Genomic DNA, 21,699 nt, shown 5'->3' on the forward strand with positions numbered 1-21,699 from the left:
ATGGTAGCGGGGGCTCTGCTAAGTTCCTTTTGGATTTATGTCTGTCCACCTGTTCTCTACCTAACCACCCACAGAGCCATTGACCTACAGCCAGAACAGTGCATCTACCCAGTCAGTCATGCCCTGACTGTCTCTGCCCAAGAAGGCAAGTAGACATAGCCAGTTCCTAGAGAAAGACTGAGCTGTGTCTAGACTAATAAATTTTCTAGGATGGTGTTGTATGGACTCATCTCTAAAATCAGTTTCTTTCCACACTTGTAACGCATGGCAGTAACAGACTCACAGGCAGGGTACCACTGGGTGAGCAGTTAGCCAATGTCCTTTGAAAAAGCTAAATGCCAGATTCTCCTTCCGTTACCAGTAAGATTGGCTTTTCTATAGGCTAAGAAATAGACTCACTGAAAAAAAAATTTCCTTAGAAAATAAAAGCTTCTTCCAGGTATCATGGTACATGTCTGTAATCCTAGTACTCAGAGGGGTTAAGGGAAGAGGAACATAAGATCAAGGCCAGCCTGGACAATTTAGCAAGACCTTGTCTCAAAATTAGAAATGAAGGGGGGAAAGAGATTATGGACATAGCTCAGTGGGACCGTACTTGTCTAGCAGGTGTGAGGCTCTGGGTTTAATGTCTATACAGAAACAGAGGGAGGGAGGGAGGGGAGGAGGGAGGGAGGGAGGGAGGGAGGGAGGGAGGGAGGAAGGAGTGAGGAGGAAGGGGGAGGGAAGGAGGGAGAACTACTCAATCAAGTGGGCGATAGGCAAAGGTTACTTGGAGGATCTGGGGGAGGACTGTCAACAGGGCTGCTGTATCTTTAGGGGGAAAGTAGAGCACAGGCCTTTCATGGTATTACTGTAGCTCTAATCCCTATTTTAAACTTGAAAATAAGACGATTCTGCAAAAAAAGGTTGGAAGATCATTGGAGAAAAGACCCTTTCCTGACCTCTCAGGGTCCCACCTATGTGTCTGGCAGCTGATGTGTGACGTCTCTGGCCTCAGCTATCCTATCCGGACACCACGGGCTGCAGTAAGAGTGGGAGTCGCAGGATGCACCCCTGAAACCTGCACGTTCTTCTACAGGGTGCTGGCTGGTCTTACGTCAACTTGTCACACAAACGTCATCTGAAAGGAGGGAGCCTCCGTTGAGAAAAGGACTCCATAAGACCCAGCTGTAAGGCATTTTTCTTAATTAGTGATTGATGGGGGAGGGCTCAGCCCACTGTGGGTGGTGCCATTCCTGGGCTGATGGTCCGGGGTTCGGGAAGAAAGCAGGCTGAGCAAGCCAGTAAGCAGCGCCCTTCCGCTGGCTCTGCAGAAGCTCCTGCCTCGAGGCTCCTGTCCTGTTTGAATTCTTGTCCAGACTTCCTCAGTAATGAACAGTGATGTGGAAGTGTAAGCCAAATGCACTTTCTTCCTCCAGTTGCTTTTTGGTGGTGGTGTTTCATCAAAGCCCTTGAAACCCAAAGACATGACAACCCAGAGGAAAAGAAGCTAAGACAAAAGGAGACTCCAGCACCCAACCAGAACTTCCAAAGGACCTGTGTCATTTACATGTCATTTTCATGGGAAATGGTAGGAAGAATCTTTCAAGGTCTGGAAGGGCCTGTACTCCCAGATCTCTGAGACAGTCTCCAAGAAAGTAAGAGACAACTCAGAATCACCCGTGAACTTGGTTAAAATCCTGCTCTCCTGGAGTGTCTGCAGGTGTAGCATGGAGACTCAGGACTGAGGGTTTCTATCAGATACCTCAGAGGTTCTTACAGCTTGGGGATGTTCCTGATGAGGTCATCTCAGGGAGCCAGGGACATGTTGTCAGGGTCTAAACTGTGTCCCCTCAAAATGCAAGTGCTGAAGCCTTTATCCCCCCACCCACATACTGTCTTTGACTTTGGAGACAAGGTCATTAAAAAAAGAAGCTATGTTAAAATAAGGGGTCCTAATTCAATAGGACTGGTACCCCATAAGATGGTGGCGAGTCACCCACAGCTTAGACCTTGTGAGGACATGGTGATAAGGTACAGATGATAAGCCAAGAGTGGCCTCCAGTATCCCAACACTTGGATCTGAGACTTTGTGCCTACTGAACTATGAGAAAGTATCTATTGTTTACCCATCTTAGAAAATGCATCAGACCACCATCAGAACACGGAGAAACACATCAGAGGAAAGCAGCCTTGTGTTATGTACAGAGCCAGCAGATAACTATTTTATTTGAGATTTGGTGTTAGGTTAATAGTGTTACTTCAAGCCAGGTGTGGTGGTGCATGCCTTTAATGCCAGCACTCAGGAGGCAGAGGCAGACAGATCTCTGTGAGTTCCAGGCCAGACAAGAGTTCCTGGACAGCCAAGGATGCACAGAGAGACCCTGTCTCAAATAAACAACAAAAACAAAACAAAACAAAACAAAAAAGTTACTTCAAATTAACCCCTTAATTTCCTTGCTAATGAGTTATAAATAATGCCTTGAAGTCAAATTTAACACCATCATGTAATTTTCTCATATCTCAGAGTTCTGGGGGAACATCCACAGAAAGAATGCATTTGTATTTAAAGACTAAATATGATGAAATGACAGAGTGAAAAATAACAGGAATCCGACAAAAAAAAAAAAAAATGTGAATCCCTACCTTACAATTGTTGGGCACAGCTCTGCTGTGTAAACATAGATGAAGGCAAACACTGACCCTATGGCAGTTTTGCCAGCCACAACTGCCAATGTCTTCAAAGTCTTGTGACTCTGGGGACACACACATAAGGAAATAAGATGTCGCTAAAATTATTTAAAACTTTTTTATTCCACCAGGATGTTTTAAAACAACCAAGAGTTTTAATTTTCCTATTTGAATTTATTTTATAAACTCTACTCATGGACTGCATGATAGAGTTTCTATCTTTGCGAGACTCAGGGGGAAAGTTTTTACTGTGCCCTCCCCCAGCCCCGGAGGGACTGGAAGCCTGTCAGGAAGAAGGCTTTGGGCTGGGATTCACCCAAGTGGTATGTGTTCCTTGTACCGGTCCCAGACCCACCCCTCCCAGACCAGCAGAATGAAAGGAGCCTTCAAAGCAAAATACTCACTGTTTATGAGTTATCTCCAAACACAACCATTTGTCTGTCTGTTGGTTGTGACTCATCCCTCAGCACTTCTCAGTTGGGGTCTCCACCCCATTTTCAGCCATCTCCAATGTGTTCCACTTCCAGGGTGGCTCAAGGGGACCTTCCACGATCTGCACCCTCCTTCATCTGGCAGGTGGATGTCAAGCTCTCTAACCTTGGGGTTCATGCGTTAAGAGTGGTAGCCCTGAGGCTGAAGAGATGACTCTGAGGTAAGTCACTTAATATACCCCCCCCTTTTTTTTCACTATTGCAGTCCTTGAAAGTTTTATTTAAAACAAGATAGCTCCAGTATCGCTTTGGCAGTATGTGCCTAAGAGGGAGATGGGGGGAGAAGAGCGAGGGAGATGGGGGGAGAAGAGCGAGGGAGATGGGGGGAGAAGAGCGGGGGAGCAGAGGCAGCCCCGTTCTTGTGACCTCAGGGCCCGCTCTCCCCTCTGTCTCAGACATTGATGGAGGGCGGGGACATCTCTCCCCTGCACATGCTGCATCATGATAGATGGGTGATGTGGACAGGTCATACTTAGTACTATTGCAGAGGACCTGGGCTTTGTTCCCAGCACCCACATGGCAACTCCAGTTCTTGGGGATGAGACACTCTTCTAGCCTCCCAGTACACCAGACATGCACATGGTACACAGACATATATGCAGGCAAAACACCCTTACACATATATATATATGATATATAATAATAAAATTAATAACAATAATAACAATGACAGCACTGAGTGATTCATTGGAGCCAAATAGGAACTCCCTAACTCTGGCCAGATACCACACAAACTTCCTCTGAGCATGTAATTCATATTATGTTAAGTCACAGGTTTGGGGGGCTCTTAAGACTGATAGTGTCACAGTTATTGTCGTCAATATTGTGGGAGCCCACAGAGAATCTCTAGTCAGACCTTACTCAAGGTCAAAGAATCCAAGCTTGCTTTACCCAGCAGGGCTGCATAATGGGATGATTTGGCCACAGGCATTGTTACCAGCTGTTTTGAAGGGTCTCCATTTGGCTATACATTGTACTTTGATCTTGAAAGGGGGAGGTCATTTGCCTCACCTCTTGGCATTGTATGAAAAGCCCTTTGGAATAAATCTTGAGGCAACTGGATATTGATCAAGGGCCCTCCCGAAGCTATCCTGTGTCTCTGTCTTTCTTGTCATCTCTGTCTATATTTCTATCTAATACTTCCTCATTCCTCTCTCCTCCCCGCAAGAACCCTTCGACAGGTCAGAGCTGGACTCCGACAGACTCCCACACAACATTCGTTAAATGAATTGGTGTCCTGTTTTGTTTTTCTTTCCAGTGCTAGAGAGTGAGCCCTGGGCCTCCACATGCCAAGCAAGCACAATACCACTGAGCTACAGGTCCAGCCCCAAGTAGCATGAATAAAAAATAATCACTTGCCCTACATTGACATTATCTCTGAGGGAGAGATTTTATTAAAGGAAATATATTTGAAATTGTGAGCTACTGCTTTATTTCTAAAAATCTCCATCAGCCACTCTCCTTTCCTTCCCTACTCCTTAAAAAATGTAAACTTTTTAAAGATTCTGCTAGATTCAAAAGTGGCTGCCATCAAGCCAACCCGGCTACCTTTTAAACGGCATAGATAAAGTTCTCTCAAACTGTCAGGAGACTTCCCTGCCCTGAGTAGTTTTATTCATCTTAACTTGTGTGCCAACCACTTGGGAATTCAGAAATGTAAAACATTTGGTTCACCAGCCCTGATAACTAGGCAGTGTTACCATTAAAGGGGGTCACCTATAGCTTAAACTAACTTGCAAGCAACATGCAAAAGTTAAAATGCTCTGCTCTAAACCCTGCTACACTGTCATTTAATAGAGATGTTTATTGAAGGAAATGACACAAACTACTCTAAAATACAGCTATAGTAGCCACAGCTTCCAAATTGGCATTAAAATTCAGGCTCCGGTAGCATTGGGGGTTAGGGATCTTCTAGACGCCATTATTATTGTATGTGCTTGCCCTTCACCAAAATACAGCGACGAAGAAGTCACCTCCATCACGCAAAGGAGCACTTCTCATTAGGAAACTGCATCTGCAAAACCATGGTGTGGGGTAGGGGACGGGAGAGATGGCTCCGTGGTTAAAAATGGGTACTGCTCTTATAGAGGACTCAAGTTCAAGACCCAGCACCATCAGGTGGCTCACAGCTGCCTATAATTTTGGCTTCAGGGGGATCCAGTGCCTCTAGTTCCCACAGACACCATGCGTATACCTACACATAGGTGTGTGTGCATGCACACGCGTGTACACACACACACACACACATGCATATAATTTTTTAAGTTGAAAAATATAATTGTTTAGGTCCAAGTTTCTCAAAAGACTAACGTACATTACATTCAGAATCACTGGCTGGCTGTGGGAAAGGCAGAAATGGTCTGAGTGTTTGACTCATCGGCTCATTCAGATGTCCTCATGGCTCTGGTTTCTGATCTTAGAACACTGGCCTGCATGTTCAGGCTAGCTCCCACAACTCGGACTAAGCCACGCCCTCCTGCCCCTCTCTCGGGGACAGCGTTAAAAGTTAGCCTGTGCTGTGGCTGCCAGCTCTATCCATTCACCATCCTTGGCTCCCCCATGCTCTCCGTCATGTACATTATTGCTGAACTAAATTGTGCGATGGGAAACTTCCTGCTACCTCTGAAAGCTTCTAAGAGATTTCTCCTTCGTTCGGGAGATTGGTCCAGAGGTTTCACAGAGGGTGGAGGCATGGCCCAGAAGTGCTCTGAGGAAGCTCCTCTGGTTCCCCAGTCCCTGGCCATCCCTCTCATGGCCACTGTCTTCCTCCCTGTCTCTCTCTCTCTCCCTCTCCAGGAAGCTTCTCTCCACACTGCACTATTTCTGTCTAATGTCCCATCTCCCACCTCGAGACGCATCCATTCTAATAGACCTCATCCCTGAATGGAACTGTGTGTCAGCCCCCTTACCCAATGAATGATGCTCTGCAGGGAAACCATGGAGTCGGCCTGGCCTCGCTGCCTAAGGTCATTGGTTTCTCCGGTTCGAGTCCATGGCTCCTGGGGCATAGTGCGCCTTCCAGTTCCTGAGAGACTGACGCACTCCCTCAGGCAGTGAAGCGTTCAGGCTGCTGTGTTGTGTTTCTCTGTGTGTTCCCTTCGTAGTCAAGGACGCATGGGAACGTGACAGCACAGTTGGTCTTGACATTGATCTTGTGGACCCTGTATGGCTTGTAAGCTTTACTGTATCCTGGCAACTCCAGCTGTATGGATCCCGGCAATGGCCGTTGTCTTCTGTTTCTGATAAAGGTATGAAAAGTCTGATTGCTCTCAATAAAATTGTCACGGCCTCAGCTATGCTGTGGACACTCCAACCTGACCTGATTTCATTCCTTGAGGTTGTACCAATGACATTGGCCCGGTAAGTAAGCGCGGGCACTTACAATGCTGTCCTTGGTTTGTTTAACACTGATCACGTGTCACCTCTGAGAGGCGTATCGCCCTAGACACGATCCTCCCTCCAATTCACACAAATATGCCATCAGCCCCCTTCCCTCATCCCGTTTGTTTTTCGTTTATAGAAACTTGATTCGCTTGTCCTCATTCCATGCTGCATAATCCTTGCTGGATCAACCCTGCTGAGTGGATAAGTGAATGAGTGTTAAGCTCCATACAGTGCCCTGCGGGTAGTACGGCTCAGTTGGCAGAGTCCTTGTTTGGCATGCATGAAGCCCTGAGGTTCAGTCTCAAGCACTGGATAGAGCCAGCCATGATGGTGTAAGCCTGCAATCCCAATGCTTAGGAGGAGAAGTTTAGGGTCATCCTTGGCTATATAATGAGTTTGAGGCCAGCCTGAGCTACATGAAACCCTGTTTCAAAGAGAGGAAATTCCAGAACCACTGGCAGATGTAATCAGCTTCCCTCCCAGGAAATAGTTGCATTTCTAAAATACAACATGCACCATTTTTGACAAGTGGGGTTATGGAATATATATACACATATATACACACACACAGTATTTACATAAAAGAAAACAAATGTGTTTTTAAGATGACACCTTTAAATATTATCTATATACTGTGTCTACATGTCTGAATTGAAACACTAAAAGTCCTCGAAACTGGCCGGGCGGTGGTGGCACACGCCTTTAATCCCAGCACTTGGGAGGCAGAGCCAGGCGGATCTCTGTGAGTTCGAGGCCAGCCTGGGCTACCAAGTGAGTCCCAGGAAAGGCGCAAAGCTACGCAGAGAAACCCTGTCTCGAAAAAACAAAAAAACAAAACAAAAAAAAGTCCTCGAAACTGCCACAGCCATTCCATAAATAAACGAAATGACTCGCCAGGGGCATGGCCACATACACAGTATGGGTGAGCGAGGCTGACAAAAGGCAGAAGACCACGGTGTTTCTTCTTCCCACCCTCTTCAACCAGATGAACATGAAGAAGTAGGCAGGAATTTCCACAGCACCTGTCACTGAGCTGAAGAGCGCTGTGTGAGACCACTGCCCAGACACACGGTCACCCCATGCGTCAGCCCACCACCCCGAAGGAGCCGGCAGCCCACTCCCTGCTTCCCAGGTTTTAACTCACTAGGGCAAGACAAGTGTGTCCTGTGACTGGTAGAATCCACAGAAGCCCTTTATGCCGCCCTAGGAGCAGAGCTCTCTAGGACCGTGTGCTGCCCAGAGGTCTGGGCTCCGGAATGAACGGAGAAAGTGCAGAGAGTGGGATTTCTTGTGCTGGGCAGAACTGGGAGGGAATGGTTTGGATGTGTAATTTCAAACAAGTGAAAATGGAGGGCACAGATTGTGTAAGACCCCTGTCGTCACCAACAAGCCAACTGCGTTTAAGCACCCTGATTTCTACCATCCACCTCTAGTCATGAAAGTAACACAAGACCAGTGTAACGCAGTTCTTAGCACGGGGTGGGGAAATCAAGCCGGTCCACCACGGACAAATCCACCTCAACAGCTCCGCTCCTCCTAAAGAATGTTGGCGTTACAGCCAGTCGTAAAGAAGGTCAAGACGCTTCCTCCTCTACGTTTTCAACAATGCTGCCTCTCACTTCAAAACTATTATTTTGTGGCACAATAAACTTCTAAACTTAAAAGATTGATGTGATTTAATTTTTTGACAAAATTAAAGTAGTAAGCTGCTAACTAAATAGTTACTAATTACATTAATAACAATCACTATATATATAATATATATTAAAGATAGGGTCTCATGCATCCCCAGGCTAGCCTCAGACTCACTGTTTGGCCAAGGGTAGGGTGACCTTGAAGTTTTGATCCCCTGCCTCCGCCTCCTGAGTGCTGAAAGGACAGCTCAAGCCACCAGGCCCTTACTGATGTAGTGCTGGGCATGGAACCCAGGGCTTCAAAGATGCCGGGCAAGTACTGTGCCAACTGAGCAATAGCCTGAATCCCCATTTACCAGATTTGAAACCGAAGGTAAAACATTTTAAAATCTAATAGTCCCCCGCTGTGGAACAGGGTCTTTGTCTTGGATCTCTCTTCACTTGGCTAGAAGAATGAAGAAAAGCCTGAACCCATACGTTTATAGATCCATTCATGCACAGTTCCTTACCTTAGGGAATCAAAGCTTGACTCTTAGACCCAAAACATGAAACTACTGGATCCAGCTGTTCCAGGAAGCTTCCCAACCCCCTCCATGTACACTGCACCCAGCTTCTGCAGCTGTTTGCTGCCATTCTTGAAAACTACATCATTTCACAAACTGACATACAGAGAGGGGTGGGCTTTTCTTATAGATTTGTAACATTGGCTCCCAAAAATGTACTTTTTAAAATGATTTCTCTCATAATTCTTGCTGAGTGATAAAAATAAATATGTCATCAGGGTACTTTGATGAGAAAGTATGATATCTACATATAAAAAGGTAAAACCCGTATTTTTCTGAAGATAATATAACGTAGCAGTCCACACCAAAACAACCAGTGCAGACCAGATAGAGAAATACAAATTTCTAACATCTCTCTGGGTCTCCCTACCCTACCTATTTAGCTAACGTTTGGTTATCCTTGGAGTTACAATCTGCCGTATCTAAAGTTGTTCTAGCTTTTACTAAAAAATAAATAAACATGACAACAATAATAGTTGCAAGCAATGAAGTTCTTTTTTTTTTTTTTTTTTTTACAAATTAAGGGCATTTGAAAGGGCTCAAGACTTATTATATCAAAAGAAAGGTGACCTACTCAGAACAGTGTGTTGTAAAGGGATTTCATTCATGCCAAGCTATGGAACATTTATGTTGCATACGGAGGTAGGATGCATAGAAAGAGAGCTGAGTATGTACAGGCCAAACATTCTAGAAGTTATCTCTGGGAAGAACTACAGGCTAGGGATGAAGGAAGGAAGGAAACAAGGAAAATGGGGAATTAAAAAAGAGGGGACCCAAGCCCTTGTAACTTTTCCTTTTTTCAGACAAATATGACACTCATCCTATGGTATAACGACACGAAAAGATATCACACTAATATGGTCACCAACGTTGCTCCTAGCTTTAAAAGATAATCACAACACACCAGAAACTTGACCTCGACAGCCCTAAGGAACATGTATTTCCCACTTACCGACTAGGAAGAGGTATAGGTACTCATGCTCTCTTCCCCAAATAGTCAGGTAGTATCCAAAACTTGCTGTGAACCAAACCAGCCAAATGATAAGAGTCCTTTTTGCAACATCCGGGTCACAAAACAGATCTGCTAGGCTGAGCTTCCTGATGCCCTTGCAGTTTTTACCACAGGACCTATTCATGTCCAGTGATAAAAGCTCTTCCAGGTCACAGGAGCCCGATTCATCCCACTCGGCCATGGTATCGACGGTTCCTTGTGCTTCTCTGTATCTCCCTTCTGAGAGTAACCAAACAGGAGTCTCTGGGAGCATCCAGTAGCACAGGATGAAAGGGGCAGTCACAGGGACATGTGCACAGGATGATCTGACAAAGCCACCGGGTTTTGACTAAATAGCTTGCCAAAGCCACCAACATTGCTCCAATAGCAAAGAAGGTATCCAGATGCATGGATGCCCACGTGCGAGACTTCTTGCCCATGAACTCCATCACGTAGACAAAGACCACCACAAAACAGCCGCTTGCAGGCTGACAGACAAGTAAGGAAACAATACAATTACAATGACTGGGAGGGCGGAGACCCTCTGCAAACTCACTTTAGTGAGAAATAATCTTTCTTCTTTAATCTTTTATCTTTCTCCACCCTCCCTACCTCAGGAGCAAACTTGAGAGACTACGATAAAAGTTTTAGATGCCACTTTGTTTAAGAGTTCCATTGTAAGGCGGATTTATTTCTTAGTTTCTTTTGAAAGCACATACCTTCGTATCTGTATGTCGTTGTTATATCCTAAGTGTAAAATAGGTTCAAGGTTTTATGGGGACCAATGGGAAGAAAAATAGACTTGGTTAAAACTTTATTTTGACAGGCAACAACAGTAAACAAATTAGATTGGATCAAAGTTAAAAACGTCTATACTTCAAAAACTATGACCAACAGAGTGAAAAGACCACCTACAGAATTAGAGAAAATACACTGAAGTCACGTGTCTGGTAAAGGATTATACAGAGAATTCCTTACAGCAAAACAAAACACTCAGAAGACCAATTTGGTTCAAAAATGGACAAATGATCCAAATGATCTGAGTGGGCATTTCACAAAAGTTACCGAAGTGGCTGAAAGCACGTAAGAAGGTATTTGACACCACAGATGCAGGTCGGTGACACACCCTCACATTCTCTAAGACAGGGCCCAGGGCTGGAGAGATAGCTCAGCGGTTTAGAGCGATGGCTTCTCTTACAGAGAACTGGGGTTTGACTCCCAGTATCCACATGGCAGCTCACAATTATCTGTAACTCCAGTTTGAGGGGATCTAATGCCCTCTTCTGGCCTCTGAGGGCATTGCACACACGTGATACACAGACCTACACAACACCCAGACACCTAAAATAAAAATAAATATTTTTCAAAGACACCTACTTAAAAAAAAAAAACAGAAAGGAAATGCTGGGGATATAGAAAATTGGAGTCCTTGTGCACTGCTGATAGGAATGTAAGATGTAAAATGGCCTCTGTGGGGAGCAGTATGGCAATTCCTCAAAAAATAAAAATATTACACGATCCAGTAAATTCACTCCTTCGTATATAACCCCCTCCAAGAAATGAAAGGGAAGCAAGACCTCATAGAGGTGTCCATGCACCAATGTCAACAGCAACAAATTCACAGCAGGTAACAGAAACAACCCAGATGTCCATCCTCGGATGAACGAGTGAGAGAAAGTGTGGGATATTCAGGTAACTGCCGTGCGGTCCTAACTACAAAGTAAATTCTGGTGTACGTTAAAGAGGATTTAACTATGAGGATATCGCACCAAGTGAAATAAGAGGGTTACAAAAGGACAGAAGTTATCCTGTACCACTTGAGGTAGCATCCAGTAGTCAATGTCATAAAGACAAAACGTCCTGCTCATCAGGGGCTATGAAGAGGGGGAAGAGTGAATTATCATTTAATGGCCAAAGAGTTTTGGTCTTGTAAACAACAAACATCGTTAGATATAACCTACCCCAGTAGAAATTTAGTAATTTTTTTATTTTGAAAATAATGTTGTTTTGCTATTGTTTTATTTATCAGTACATAGCCCAGGTTAGCCTCCAACTTGGGATCTTCTTGCCCAGTGCTGAGGGTATAGCCTGCACTACAACCCCTGGCTAAAATATGCTTAACTTTAATTTAGCAAAACTCAGATCACAAAAACAGTATCTCCATGCTCTTGTGATGAACAAAGATTAAACCAAATGATCACTTCTAGATGGTCACGGTGTCACGTGCCTTTTGTCCCAGCAGTGGTGAGGTAGAGGCAGATCTCTGTGAGTTCAAGGCCAGCTAGGGCTGCATAGTAAGACTCTGTAGCAGAAAAAAATAAAGTCCAACATGAATAACTGTGAGAAAAATTAATCTCTGCAACCATTCCCAGCTGATGTTTTATTTTTGAGAATTTCATTAAAAAGTACTATATATTTATTTCTCTCCCCTTCCAACCCTTCCCATGCTCCCCCTCTCAAATTCAAGACTTTGCTGGTATCCTTATGTGCTTAGGATTGACTTTGGATTTGATAACCTCTCAGTGGGTCTCATCCTTAAAGAACTCTCATTCCCCCTCCTTAGTGACCATTCATTTCCCTCAGCTATTGGGGGTGGGACCTGGTGATATTCCCATCCAGGTTGGAATGCCAGCTGGTGGTGTCATCGTACAGGACTTGTTTAAGTGACCATGATGCCAGACTCCGTGGGTACAGCTCCCTGTTGTGTATGGACTATCTCAAAACCAGTGTCCTGGTCTTCTGGTTCTAACAGTCTTTCTCTGCTCTTTGGTGACCTTCCCTGACCTTTTGTGCAGAGGTCCTGTACAGATGGATCAGTTAGGGCTGGGCACTCCATGCTCGGTTGTTTCCTGCATGGTGACCCGGTGTGGACTTCTGTGATGGTCTGTGTCTGCTGCCAAAAGAAGTTTCTTTGATGAGGGGTGAGAGCCATACCCCTATATGGTATGCATATGAGGATAAGTAACAGAATGTGGTTGGGGATCAGAGTGGCTTAGGAAAGCTGGGGTAGCAGATTGTCCTCTTGGGGCTATGACCTCACCAGCCATGGGAAGTTGGCTGGATCCACAGCACTCGCTGAGCTATCTCAGTGACCCAAGATGTTCATAAGTTGTGCACTTTGATGTGCAAGATTTTATTTATTTGTCATAACAGATAATCTGCACTCAACTGGGCAGTGGTGGCACACACCTTTAATCCCAGCACTTGGGAGGCAGAGGCAGGCGGATCTCTGTGAGTCTGAGGCCAGCCTGGTCTACAAAGTGAGTTTCCAAGACAGCTAGGGCTACACAGAGAAACCCTGGAGTGGGGAGAGGATGTGCCAGCATGGGAAAGCACCCTTGCTTGCTGACCCACTTCCGGTTACGGTGCCGAGCAGCCACCGGCTCTGTGCCAGCTTCCGTCACTGTAGGTGCTTACACTCCACACCACTGAGTCCACCAGCAATCCATGAGACGGGTGTCATCGTCTAAAGTTTACAGACTGTGGCCCAGAGGGGCTAACCTGAGCTCAAAGAGAGCAGAGCTAGCAAATTCACACCTATCCATGACTCCCCTGCTCCCCATAACCCGCACAGGCTTCCTGTCTCCTCCGCATTCTGCAAAGTCATTACGAATGACTTTAACAGTACCCTTTACCTGTCTGGTGTGTGCATAGAGGTTCCAACTAGACCAATACAGTCACTTAGAAATTAAATAATGCTTTCTTTTTTTTTTTTTTTTTTTTTTTTTTGTTTTTCGAGACAGGGTTTCTCTGTGTAGCTTTGCGCCTTTCCTGGAGCTCACTTGGTAGCCCAGGCTGGCCTCGAACTCACAGAGATCCGCCTGGCTCTGCCTCCCGAGTGCTGGGATTAAAGGCGTGCGCCACCAACGCCCGGCTAAATAATGCTTTCTTAATGACAGGCCATGTGCCAAGCAGAGCCAAATCAAAGATTTATTCCTAGTAAGCAGCAATTTTTTTTTTTCATTTTAAGGAGTGCCATGCTAAACAGAAGGTATTAATATTCACAGAAAGTTTTCTGCAGTGGCCAAAGATCAGTCAGCCTGTGATCTCTTTCAGTAGATCCTAAACAGATAAATAAAACAAACATAAAGGAGCTAAACTGAATATTCAATAAGCACAACTCATCATAGCAAGAAAAAATCGGGCTGCCATGAAGCTGAAATAATCAAATATATGGATTGATGCTACTCAGAAAAACAAACAAAAAACCATGCCGCTGTTCATGCACCACAGGGCCACTCATCTTCCAAACCTGAAAAATAAATTAAAACCACAGTGGGAAATGCTAGTGTGGTTGTCACAGTTTAATCGGCCTGTCCTGTTCATGAAGAACCAATGTTGCCAACATTATGTATTTGATTTCTATTACCCATTTATTTTGAACAAATCATGATTAACCCCCGTCTTCAGGAGACCAGCCTTTCAGTGGGGAGGCCTCCAGCTAAGCTGCTGATGTGCACAGCGAAGCACTCTGGGCCTTGCCCTTAGAATTGAGTGAAAATTTGCCCTTTCCCAGCCTTCCACCCTGTTTGTTTATTTTCCCTGCTGGCTGATTCCACCAGTTGAGACTGCCACAGCTAACCACCTTTAGAAACTGATCCCTGGGGCTGGAGAGATGGCTCAGTGGTTAAGAGCACTAACTGCTCTTCCAGAGGACCCGGGTTCAATTCCTAGCACCCATGTGGCAGCTCACAACTGTCTCTAACTCCAAGATCTGACACCCTCACACAGGCATACATACAGGCAAATACCAGTGTAAATGACATAAAAGTAAATAAATCACACACACACACACACACACACACACACACACACATATATGACCCCTGGGGCCTGAAAGATCCCTGGGGCTCTGTGGTTAAGTTAAGAGGACTGGCTGTTCTTGCAGAGACCAGGACTCACTGCCCAGAACCTGCATGACAGCTCACAGCTGTCTGTAACTCCAGTTCCAGGGGATCTGACATCCTCTTCTGGCCTCTGTGGGCACCAGGCATGCAGGTGGTACATATATTCATGCAGGCAAAACACTCATACACATAAAATTAAAATAAATAAATCTTTCAAAATAACACTGGCATCTTGCTACCTTCCACTCCTGAGTAGTATCATAACTGAGGGGGGGATTTCTTGAGGGAAAAAAAATCAAGTAACATTCCTGACATTTTGATAGGATTCAAATGCCTTAAACTAAAGCCTTTCTGGGTAAAGATGGCAGTTTTTAGTAGATTCACGAAGTTGTGCAACCATAGTCTGTCTTATTCTGAGACCTACACATCACCTCCCCAGAAGAGGTGAACTGAGGCGCCCCCACACCCCATTCCCTGTCCTCCTAACCTCTGGAAACCACCAATACATTTTGTCTCCTTGGCCCTTTTGGGAAACTTCATCTAAGTGGAATAAACAGCATGTGGCCTTCTGTCTGTCTTATTTAAACTGGCATCGTGTTCTCATGATTCACAGCGTGACTCAGTACTTCATTTCTTTCTTATAGCTGAGTAATATTCCCTCGGGTTTTCAATTCCTCGGTGAGCACACACTTTGGTTCTTTTAATGTTGCTCTGAGCATTCCTGAACAATGTTTTTCGGGAACTTGCTTTCGACTCTCCTGGGTTTATTCACTCCGTTTGACTTTTTGTAGAACCGCCAAACTGTTTTTCCAAGATGGCTGCCCTGGTTTTACCGCCTCACCAGCACTGGGAGTCACCGTTCCTCCACATTCTCACCAGTGCCTGTGGGTTACCTGCAGCCATCCCAGTGAGAAGGAACCAGTATGCCACCATGGCCCTGCTACATTGTGCTAATGATTCATGATGTTGAGAACTTTTTCAAGTGTCTATTGGCCATCTGTACTTATTCTTAGTGAAATATTGATCCTGAGTCTCTTGTGTGGTTTTAAATTATTTTTTAATGTTGAATTTTAAGAGTTATGTATATTTTTGCAAGTGTGGTGGTACATACCTTTAATCCCAGCACTCAGAAGGCAAAGGCATGTGGATCTCTGTGAGTCTGAGGCCAGCCCAGTCTACCTAAATAGTTCTAGGACAGCCAGGACTATGTACAGAGACCCTTTCTCAAACCCACCCCACAAGAAGAAAATTATGTATATCTTGGAAACAAAATTCTTGGCAGATATCTGATTTGAAAATACACTCTTCCCTGTGTGTAATCCTTGGCAAATAGTTTTAAGGAGGTAAATATAAATATGGATGCATGTATTCTGGTTAGTAGGTTTACTTGGGACAGCAAATGAAATACAATTACACAGGAAACTGTCATGGCCACGGCCTTTGTGTTAGTTAAGGATCCTATTGCTGTGATGAAACATCATAACTAAAAGCAAATTGGGGGGGAAACAGTTTATTCTACTTACACTTTCATATCATAGTCCAGTCAGAACAGGAACTCAAACAGGGTAGGAACCCAGAATCAGGAGCTGATGCAGAAGCCATGGAGGGGTGCTGCCTACTGGCTTATTCCCCATGGTGTACTCAGCCTGCTTTCTTATAGATTATAGGACCACTAGCCCGGGGATGGCACCACCCACAATGGGCGGCTGGGGCCTTACTAATTAAGAAAATCCTACAGCCGGATCGATATTATGAAGGCATTTTCTCAGTTGAGGTTCTTTCCCTTCAAATAACTCTAGCTTGTGTCAAGCTGACATAAAACTAGCCAGGACAATTGACCCCCTTGTCAACTTGACACACAGACACATCACCTTTAAGCCACATCACCATTAACCTTTCCTTTCTTGTTTATCCCCAAGATCTCACATTAGTATGACCATCACAATATAAAATATTCCAAATTTTAAAAGTCTCACAGTCTTCAACAATTCAGTCTCTTTAAAAATCCAAAGCCTTTTAAAATTCAAAGTCTCTCAACCCTGGGATCTTGTAAAATCAAAAGTCAATGCATCAGGAGGGAAGATCCAGAGCACAGTCATAATCAAATCAAAGCAAAACCAAATTCCAACAATATAAATAACTCAAATATCAATTATCCGAGATCCACTCACGATCTTCTGGACTCCTCCAAGGAGCTTGAGTCTTTTCTCCAGCCCCGCCCTCTGCAGCACACACAGCTCGTCTTCTAGGCTCCAGCTGGCTCCACTCCACTGCTGCTGCTGTTCTTGGTGGTCATCCCATGGTACTGACATCTCCAAAACGCTGGGTCTTCTGCTGCAACTGGGCTGCACTTTCACCAAGAGCCTCTCATAGGTTCTCCTCGTGGTGCCAAGCCTCAGCTTCTCTGCATGACCCCTTCAGTCCAGGGCTTCAAATGCCACTGAGGCTGCAGCTTCACCAATGGCCTCTCCTGGCCCCTCACAGTGCCAAGCCTCAGGGGCTCTCCATCAAAACCAGTACCATCTGGGTGACTCTTACACATGACCAAGTCCAGCTGCCGGCAAAAGGTACAACCTTGGCCACCTCTGGAATGCACTGACTCTCAGGAAATGCTTCCCAGAAGATTTCATCTCTCTCTCTCTCTCTCTCTCTCTCTCTCTCTCTCTCTCTCTCTCTCTCTCTCTCTCTCTCTCTATTTCAAAACAGGGTTTCTCTATGTATACCTGGCTGTCCTGGAATTTGCTCTGTAAAGTAGGCTGACCTTGAACTCACAGAGATCCACCTGCCTCTGCCTCCCAAGTGCTGGGATTTAAGGCATGCGCCATCACTGCCAAGCAAGGAAGCTGGTCTCTTCTTAATCACCACTAAATTCTCAGCTCCAGCTGACCAGCATCAAGTATCCCAGAAAAGTAAAGTTTTGCTTTAGTGGTTCTGGGATCTTGTTAATCACGGCTGATTCTTCAGCCCCAGCTCACCAGCACCACAGAATCTTAATTCAAAATAACAAAAGGGCCCCGTAGAGCCTTTAAATTTCCCTCGGGAACTCCACAAAGCAGGCCTCCATCCTCACCACCCTTGTCTTCCAAGTTCCCACAGAACAGCTCACCAAGCATTAAGCACTCAATGGCTTTTCTAACCTAAAGTTCCAAAGTCCTTCCACAGTCCTCCCAAAAACACAGTCCCGTCTGTCACAGCAACACCCTACAATCTTGGTACCAACTTCTCTTAGTTAGGGTTTCTATAGTTGTGATGAAACACCATGACCAAAAAGCAAGCTGGGGAGGAAAAGGTTTATTTGGCTTACACTTTTGCATCACAGTTCATCATTACAGGACAGGAACTCAAGCAGGGCAGGAACCTGGAGGCAGGAGCTGATGCAGAGGCCATGGAGGGGTGCTGCTTACTGACTTGCTCCCCGTGGCTTGCTCAGCCTCCTTTCTTATAGCACCCAGGACCACCAGCCCAGGGATAGCACCACCCTCAATGGGCTGGGCCCTCCTCCATCAATCACTAAGAAAACGCCCTGCAGCCGGATCTTATGGAGCCGTTTTCTCAGGTGAGGTCCCCTCCTTTTAGATGACACTAGCTTGTGTGAAGTTGACACAAATCATCCTGCAGAGCTTTCCTTAGGCTCCTCCCTCAGCTTCCACACACATCAGTAGGGACTGCTGGCTGAATTCATGAGCGGGGTGCTTCCGAGTGCCATCTGAGACCTGAACAGCACCAGAAACTCTTTTAACTGTTGCCGATGAGGCCCTTCTGCCACGCCACCGATGTCTTCACTCTCTGCAGGAGAGCAGCCACCTCTGATGACCGTAGACCATCAAAGAGGATGACCCTCGGCTTCCTGTCCTGCCCACTTGCCTATACAGCCAGCACCCTCCCACCTCCTCCACCACCTAATCTACCTGGATCTTCTTTTCTGTCTTTTCTAGCTCCTTCCTTACAGTTTGATCTCTTCATCCTAAACGATAACCTTCTCTTGAACCCATGGCGTCGACAGCCAGCTTGCATTTACTTCGTCATGTAACAGACGGACTGCACCGCCGGCTTGTTACCTGTCTTCGTGTCTTCCGGTCCAGGTCACTCCCCTGCACTCTACAGCCCTGTGGGGCTACAGTCTTTCATCATGATTACAGGTGGTATTAACTTTGAATGTCCCATGCCCATCTTTTCCAGTATCCAGAGACAGTGCAAGCTGCTAAAGGACCAGGCATGCCCTTCTCTCTGTCCTAGTACCTTCTGGTGACATCACCCGCTACCCAGGCTTCTAAATCTTAGCACATGTGCGCGTGCACACACGCACGCGCACACGCACACTCACACACCAGCCTCCCCCGCTCCCTGCATAGTCATCACTATATCGTTTCAGAATGCCTCCCAGATAAGCCTTCGCCCTTCCCTGTCCACTTTCCCTGCTTTCCCTCCACCCTCCATTGTTTACATCGTGGCTTCCAACTGGTCTTTCTCAACTCACATCACTATACCACCCACCTCTATAGAAAGTACCCAATGCTGGCCCTACTTCTGCATCTGGTCGTTTCCTTTATCCATCCTTCTCTTCTGCTGTTCAAACCTGCCTTGAGCCGGGCAGTGGTGGTGCACGCCTTTAATCCCAGCACTCGGGAGGTAGAGGCAGGCAGATCTCTGTGAGTTTGAGGCCAGCCTAGGCTACCAAGTGAGTTCCAGGACAAGCTCCAAAGCTATGCAGAGAAACCTTGTCTTAAAAAAAAGAAAAAGAAAGAAAGAGAGAGGGGGGGGGAGAGAGGGAAAGAGGGAAAAAGGAAGAACGGAAGGGAGGGAGGGAGGGAGGGAAGGAGGAAGGGAAGGAAGGAAGGAAGGAAGGAAGGAAGGAAGGAAGGAAGGAAGGAAGGAAGGAAGGAAGGAAGGAAGGAAGAGAAGAAAACCTGCTTTGAATCTGCCAGACACAGGGGAAAGAACTCAGTTTGCTTTTGAGTTCACATCTTTCATTCCTGATGTGGGTTTTTCAGCATCCGTTCTATGGAGCAAAGGTATCTCAGCACATTTACTCAGTGCACAGATTGCATCTGCGTGAAATATGTTTAGTTTCAGCCTCGAGCGCTGAGCACATTTCAACCGAAAATGCCTAGATGGTAATTTGTGCGCCCATCTGCCAGATGAAAACAGCAATCTCAGCACCTACGAGCTTTCACAGTAACAGGAATGGCCCCAGCCACGACAAAGTCCTGCTATTCTCTTCAGACACATTCCCCAGCTGTCTTGGGTTGCTATCCCCTAGAGGCAAGGCTTTCTGACTTCGGCTGTTGTCTTTAAGTCCCCAATGCCCAAAACACTTGTAAAACTCAAAGCTGTGAAGACCGAACACATCCATCTCTGTTTTAGCAGAGGCACTTAAAAGAGGAGTCTGTACGTCCAAGATGAAGTTTGCCTTATTTTAGAGTTCTACATTTGTTTTAGTGTGAATGCTTAAAAACATGACTGTTCTGTGATTTGTATGATGGCATGCCCTCCAAAATTAGTGTTGAAATACAATCCCCCAAATGCCCAAGATGATCGTTTCACAAGGACTCCTTCCTCCTGAATGGAATTAGACCCTTATAAAAGGACTCAAGGTTGACGGGGTAATTCTCCAGCCCTCCCATCCCCTCCCCGCTTCTGTGTGAGGACATCGTATTAATCTCTGGAGACTGCAGCAACAAGACACCATCTTGGAAGCAGACAGCAGCCCTTCACCAGCCATAAGTCCTTCCGACGCCTTTATCCAGGACATCCCAGTCCCCAGGAGTGAGAAATAAATCCCTATTGTTAATAAATTACCAATATGTGGCATTCTTGCTACGGCAGCGCGAAGAGACTTCCACAAACCAGCGAATCAGATTTTCATATTTATAGATACTATGGCCTAAGGCCAGGCTACCTCTCTTTAAAATCAAGTCTGTTTAAAGGAAAAATAAACAAAGAAATAACCATTATCCGTCAAGTGGCTATATGTCTGGAGTAGTTTCTTCTGCATTTATCTTTTCAAGAAGGCTTCAGGGTGAATGATTTTTTTGGAGGAGCTCAGCTTATAAAGTAGGATTCGGAAACAGGTGAGCGAGTCAATTTTCCCAGCAAGCGCAGCTGACAGGCAGTACACACAGCATCAAAGCCCAGGCAAGCTGCTCAATTACCACTGTGTTACTCTGCACACCTTAGTGCCGGATCAGCAAGAGGGTACACTTTAGATAGGAAGTATGAAAATAACAGGAGCTTTGAATGTGATGCTCTGTCCCGCCAGGAAACCCAGACAGAAAACTGAACCCTACACCATGCAACAGTGCTAAATATTTCATTTTTACCTGTCAGAAAGGTAGCCAAAAATAATTGCTCCCAGCAACATGCCAAATATAAACAAGGGCTGGATCATGTTTGCATACCATTTCTGGTTGCAGACCAGGTTCAGGCTGCTCCCCACAGAACTTCTCCATTTAATTTGGTCACATACATAGCAATGTCGAGATTATAGTCACTGCACTCATAGCCCAAATGGGACGTGTTCTCCCTCCAGCTCCTGCTACATCTCCCAGATCTCCCCATCCTGCAGCTCCGCTCTGTAACGTGATCTTTCTGGCCTGGGGACCTCAGGGTCCGTATGTCCTCCAACCTCCAAGCAGCTAAGATGTGGGAAACAGCCTTCCGAACTTTGCCTGGGGGCTTACAGGCATGCTCAGGATAATCGACGTGTACTGGATGCCACAGGAGATGTTCTGGCAGACACGAATGAGATGCAGGACTATCTGGAACCTGTAAAGAGGAGAGAGGACTGGTTGTTATATCTGGCCTATGGATAGGAAAAGGACACAAGTAAGTATAGAGGGACTCCATCTGCTTAACCTTAATACACTTATACACATATAGATGGGTAAATGCAAAAATAATTATAGGTGCTTCTCTCTTAAGAGTGTGTATGTGTGTAAATATATATATATATATATATATATATATATATATATATATATATATACATATATATTTACACACACATACATTTTTTTCAAGTGCATGCACTAAATTTTAGTTCCACCCTCATCTCATTAAGTCATTGCAACATACAAGTTTGCAAGCTAGTTCAAGTTTATTAACCAAATGACCTTTACT

The 21,699-nt window shown here is 45.4% G+C and overlaps 1 protein-coding gene across 1 annotated transcript in view; it reads right to left on the reverse strand.

Annotated features, from left to right (window-relative positions):
• Slc22a16 (solute carrier family 22 member 16) overlaps nt 1–21,699 on the reverse strand; it is a 40,841-nt gene that overhangs the window by 11,551 nt on the left and 7,591 nt on the right. The window contains 10 exon segments of the mRNA XM_076553009.1: nt 2,631–2,735; nt 7,440–7,567; nt 9,695–10,037; nt 10,039–10,221; nt 13,850–13,985; nt 20,901–21,054; nt 21,057–21,124; nt 21,126–21,154; nt 21,157–21,278; nt 21,281–21,345. Of these exon segments, the coding sequence (XP_076409124.1) occupies nt 2,631–2,735; nt 7,440–7,567; nt 9,695–10,037; nt 10,039–10,221; nt 13,850–13,985; nt 20,901–21,054; nt 21,057–21,124; nt 21,126–21,154; nt 21,157–21,278; nt 21,281–21,345 (1,333 nt within the window).

Source organism: Peromyscus maniculatus, chromosome 16, assembly GCF_049852395.1.
Source record: "Peromyscus maniculatus bairdii isolate BWxNUB_F1_BW_parent chromosome 16, HU_Pman_BW_mat_3.1, whole genome shotgun sequence".
NCBI lineage: Eukaryota > Metazoa > Chordata > Mammalia > Rodentia > Cricetidae > Peromyscus > Peromyscus maniculatus.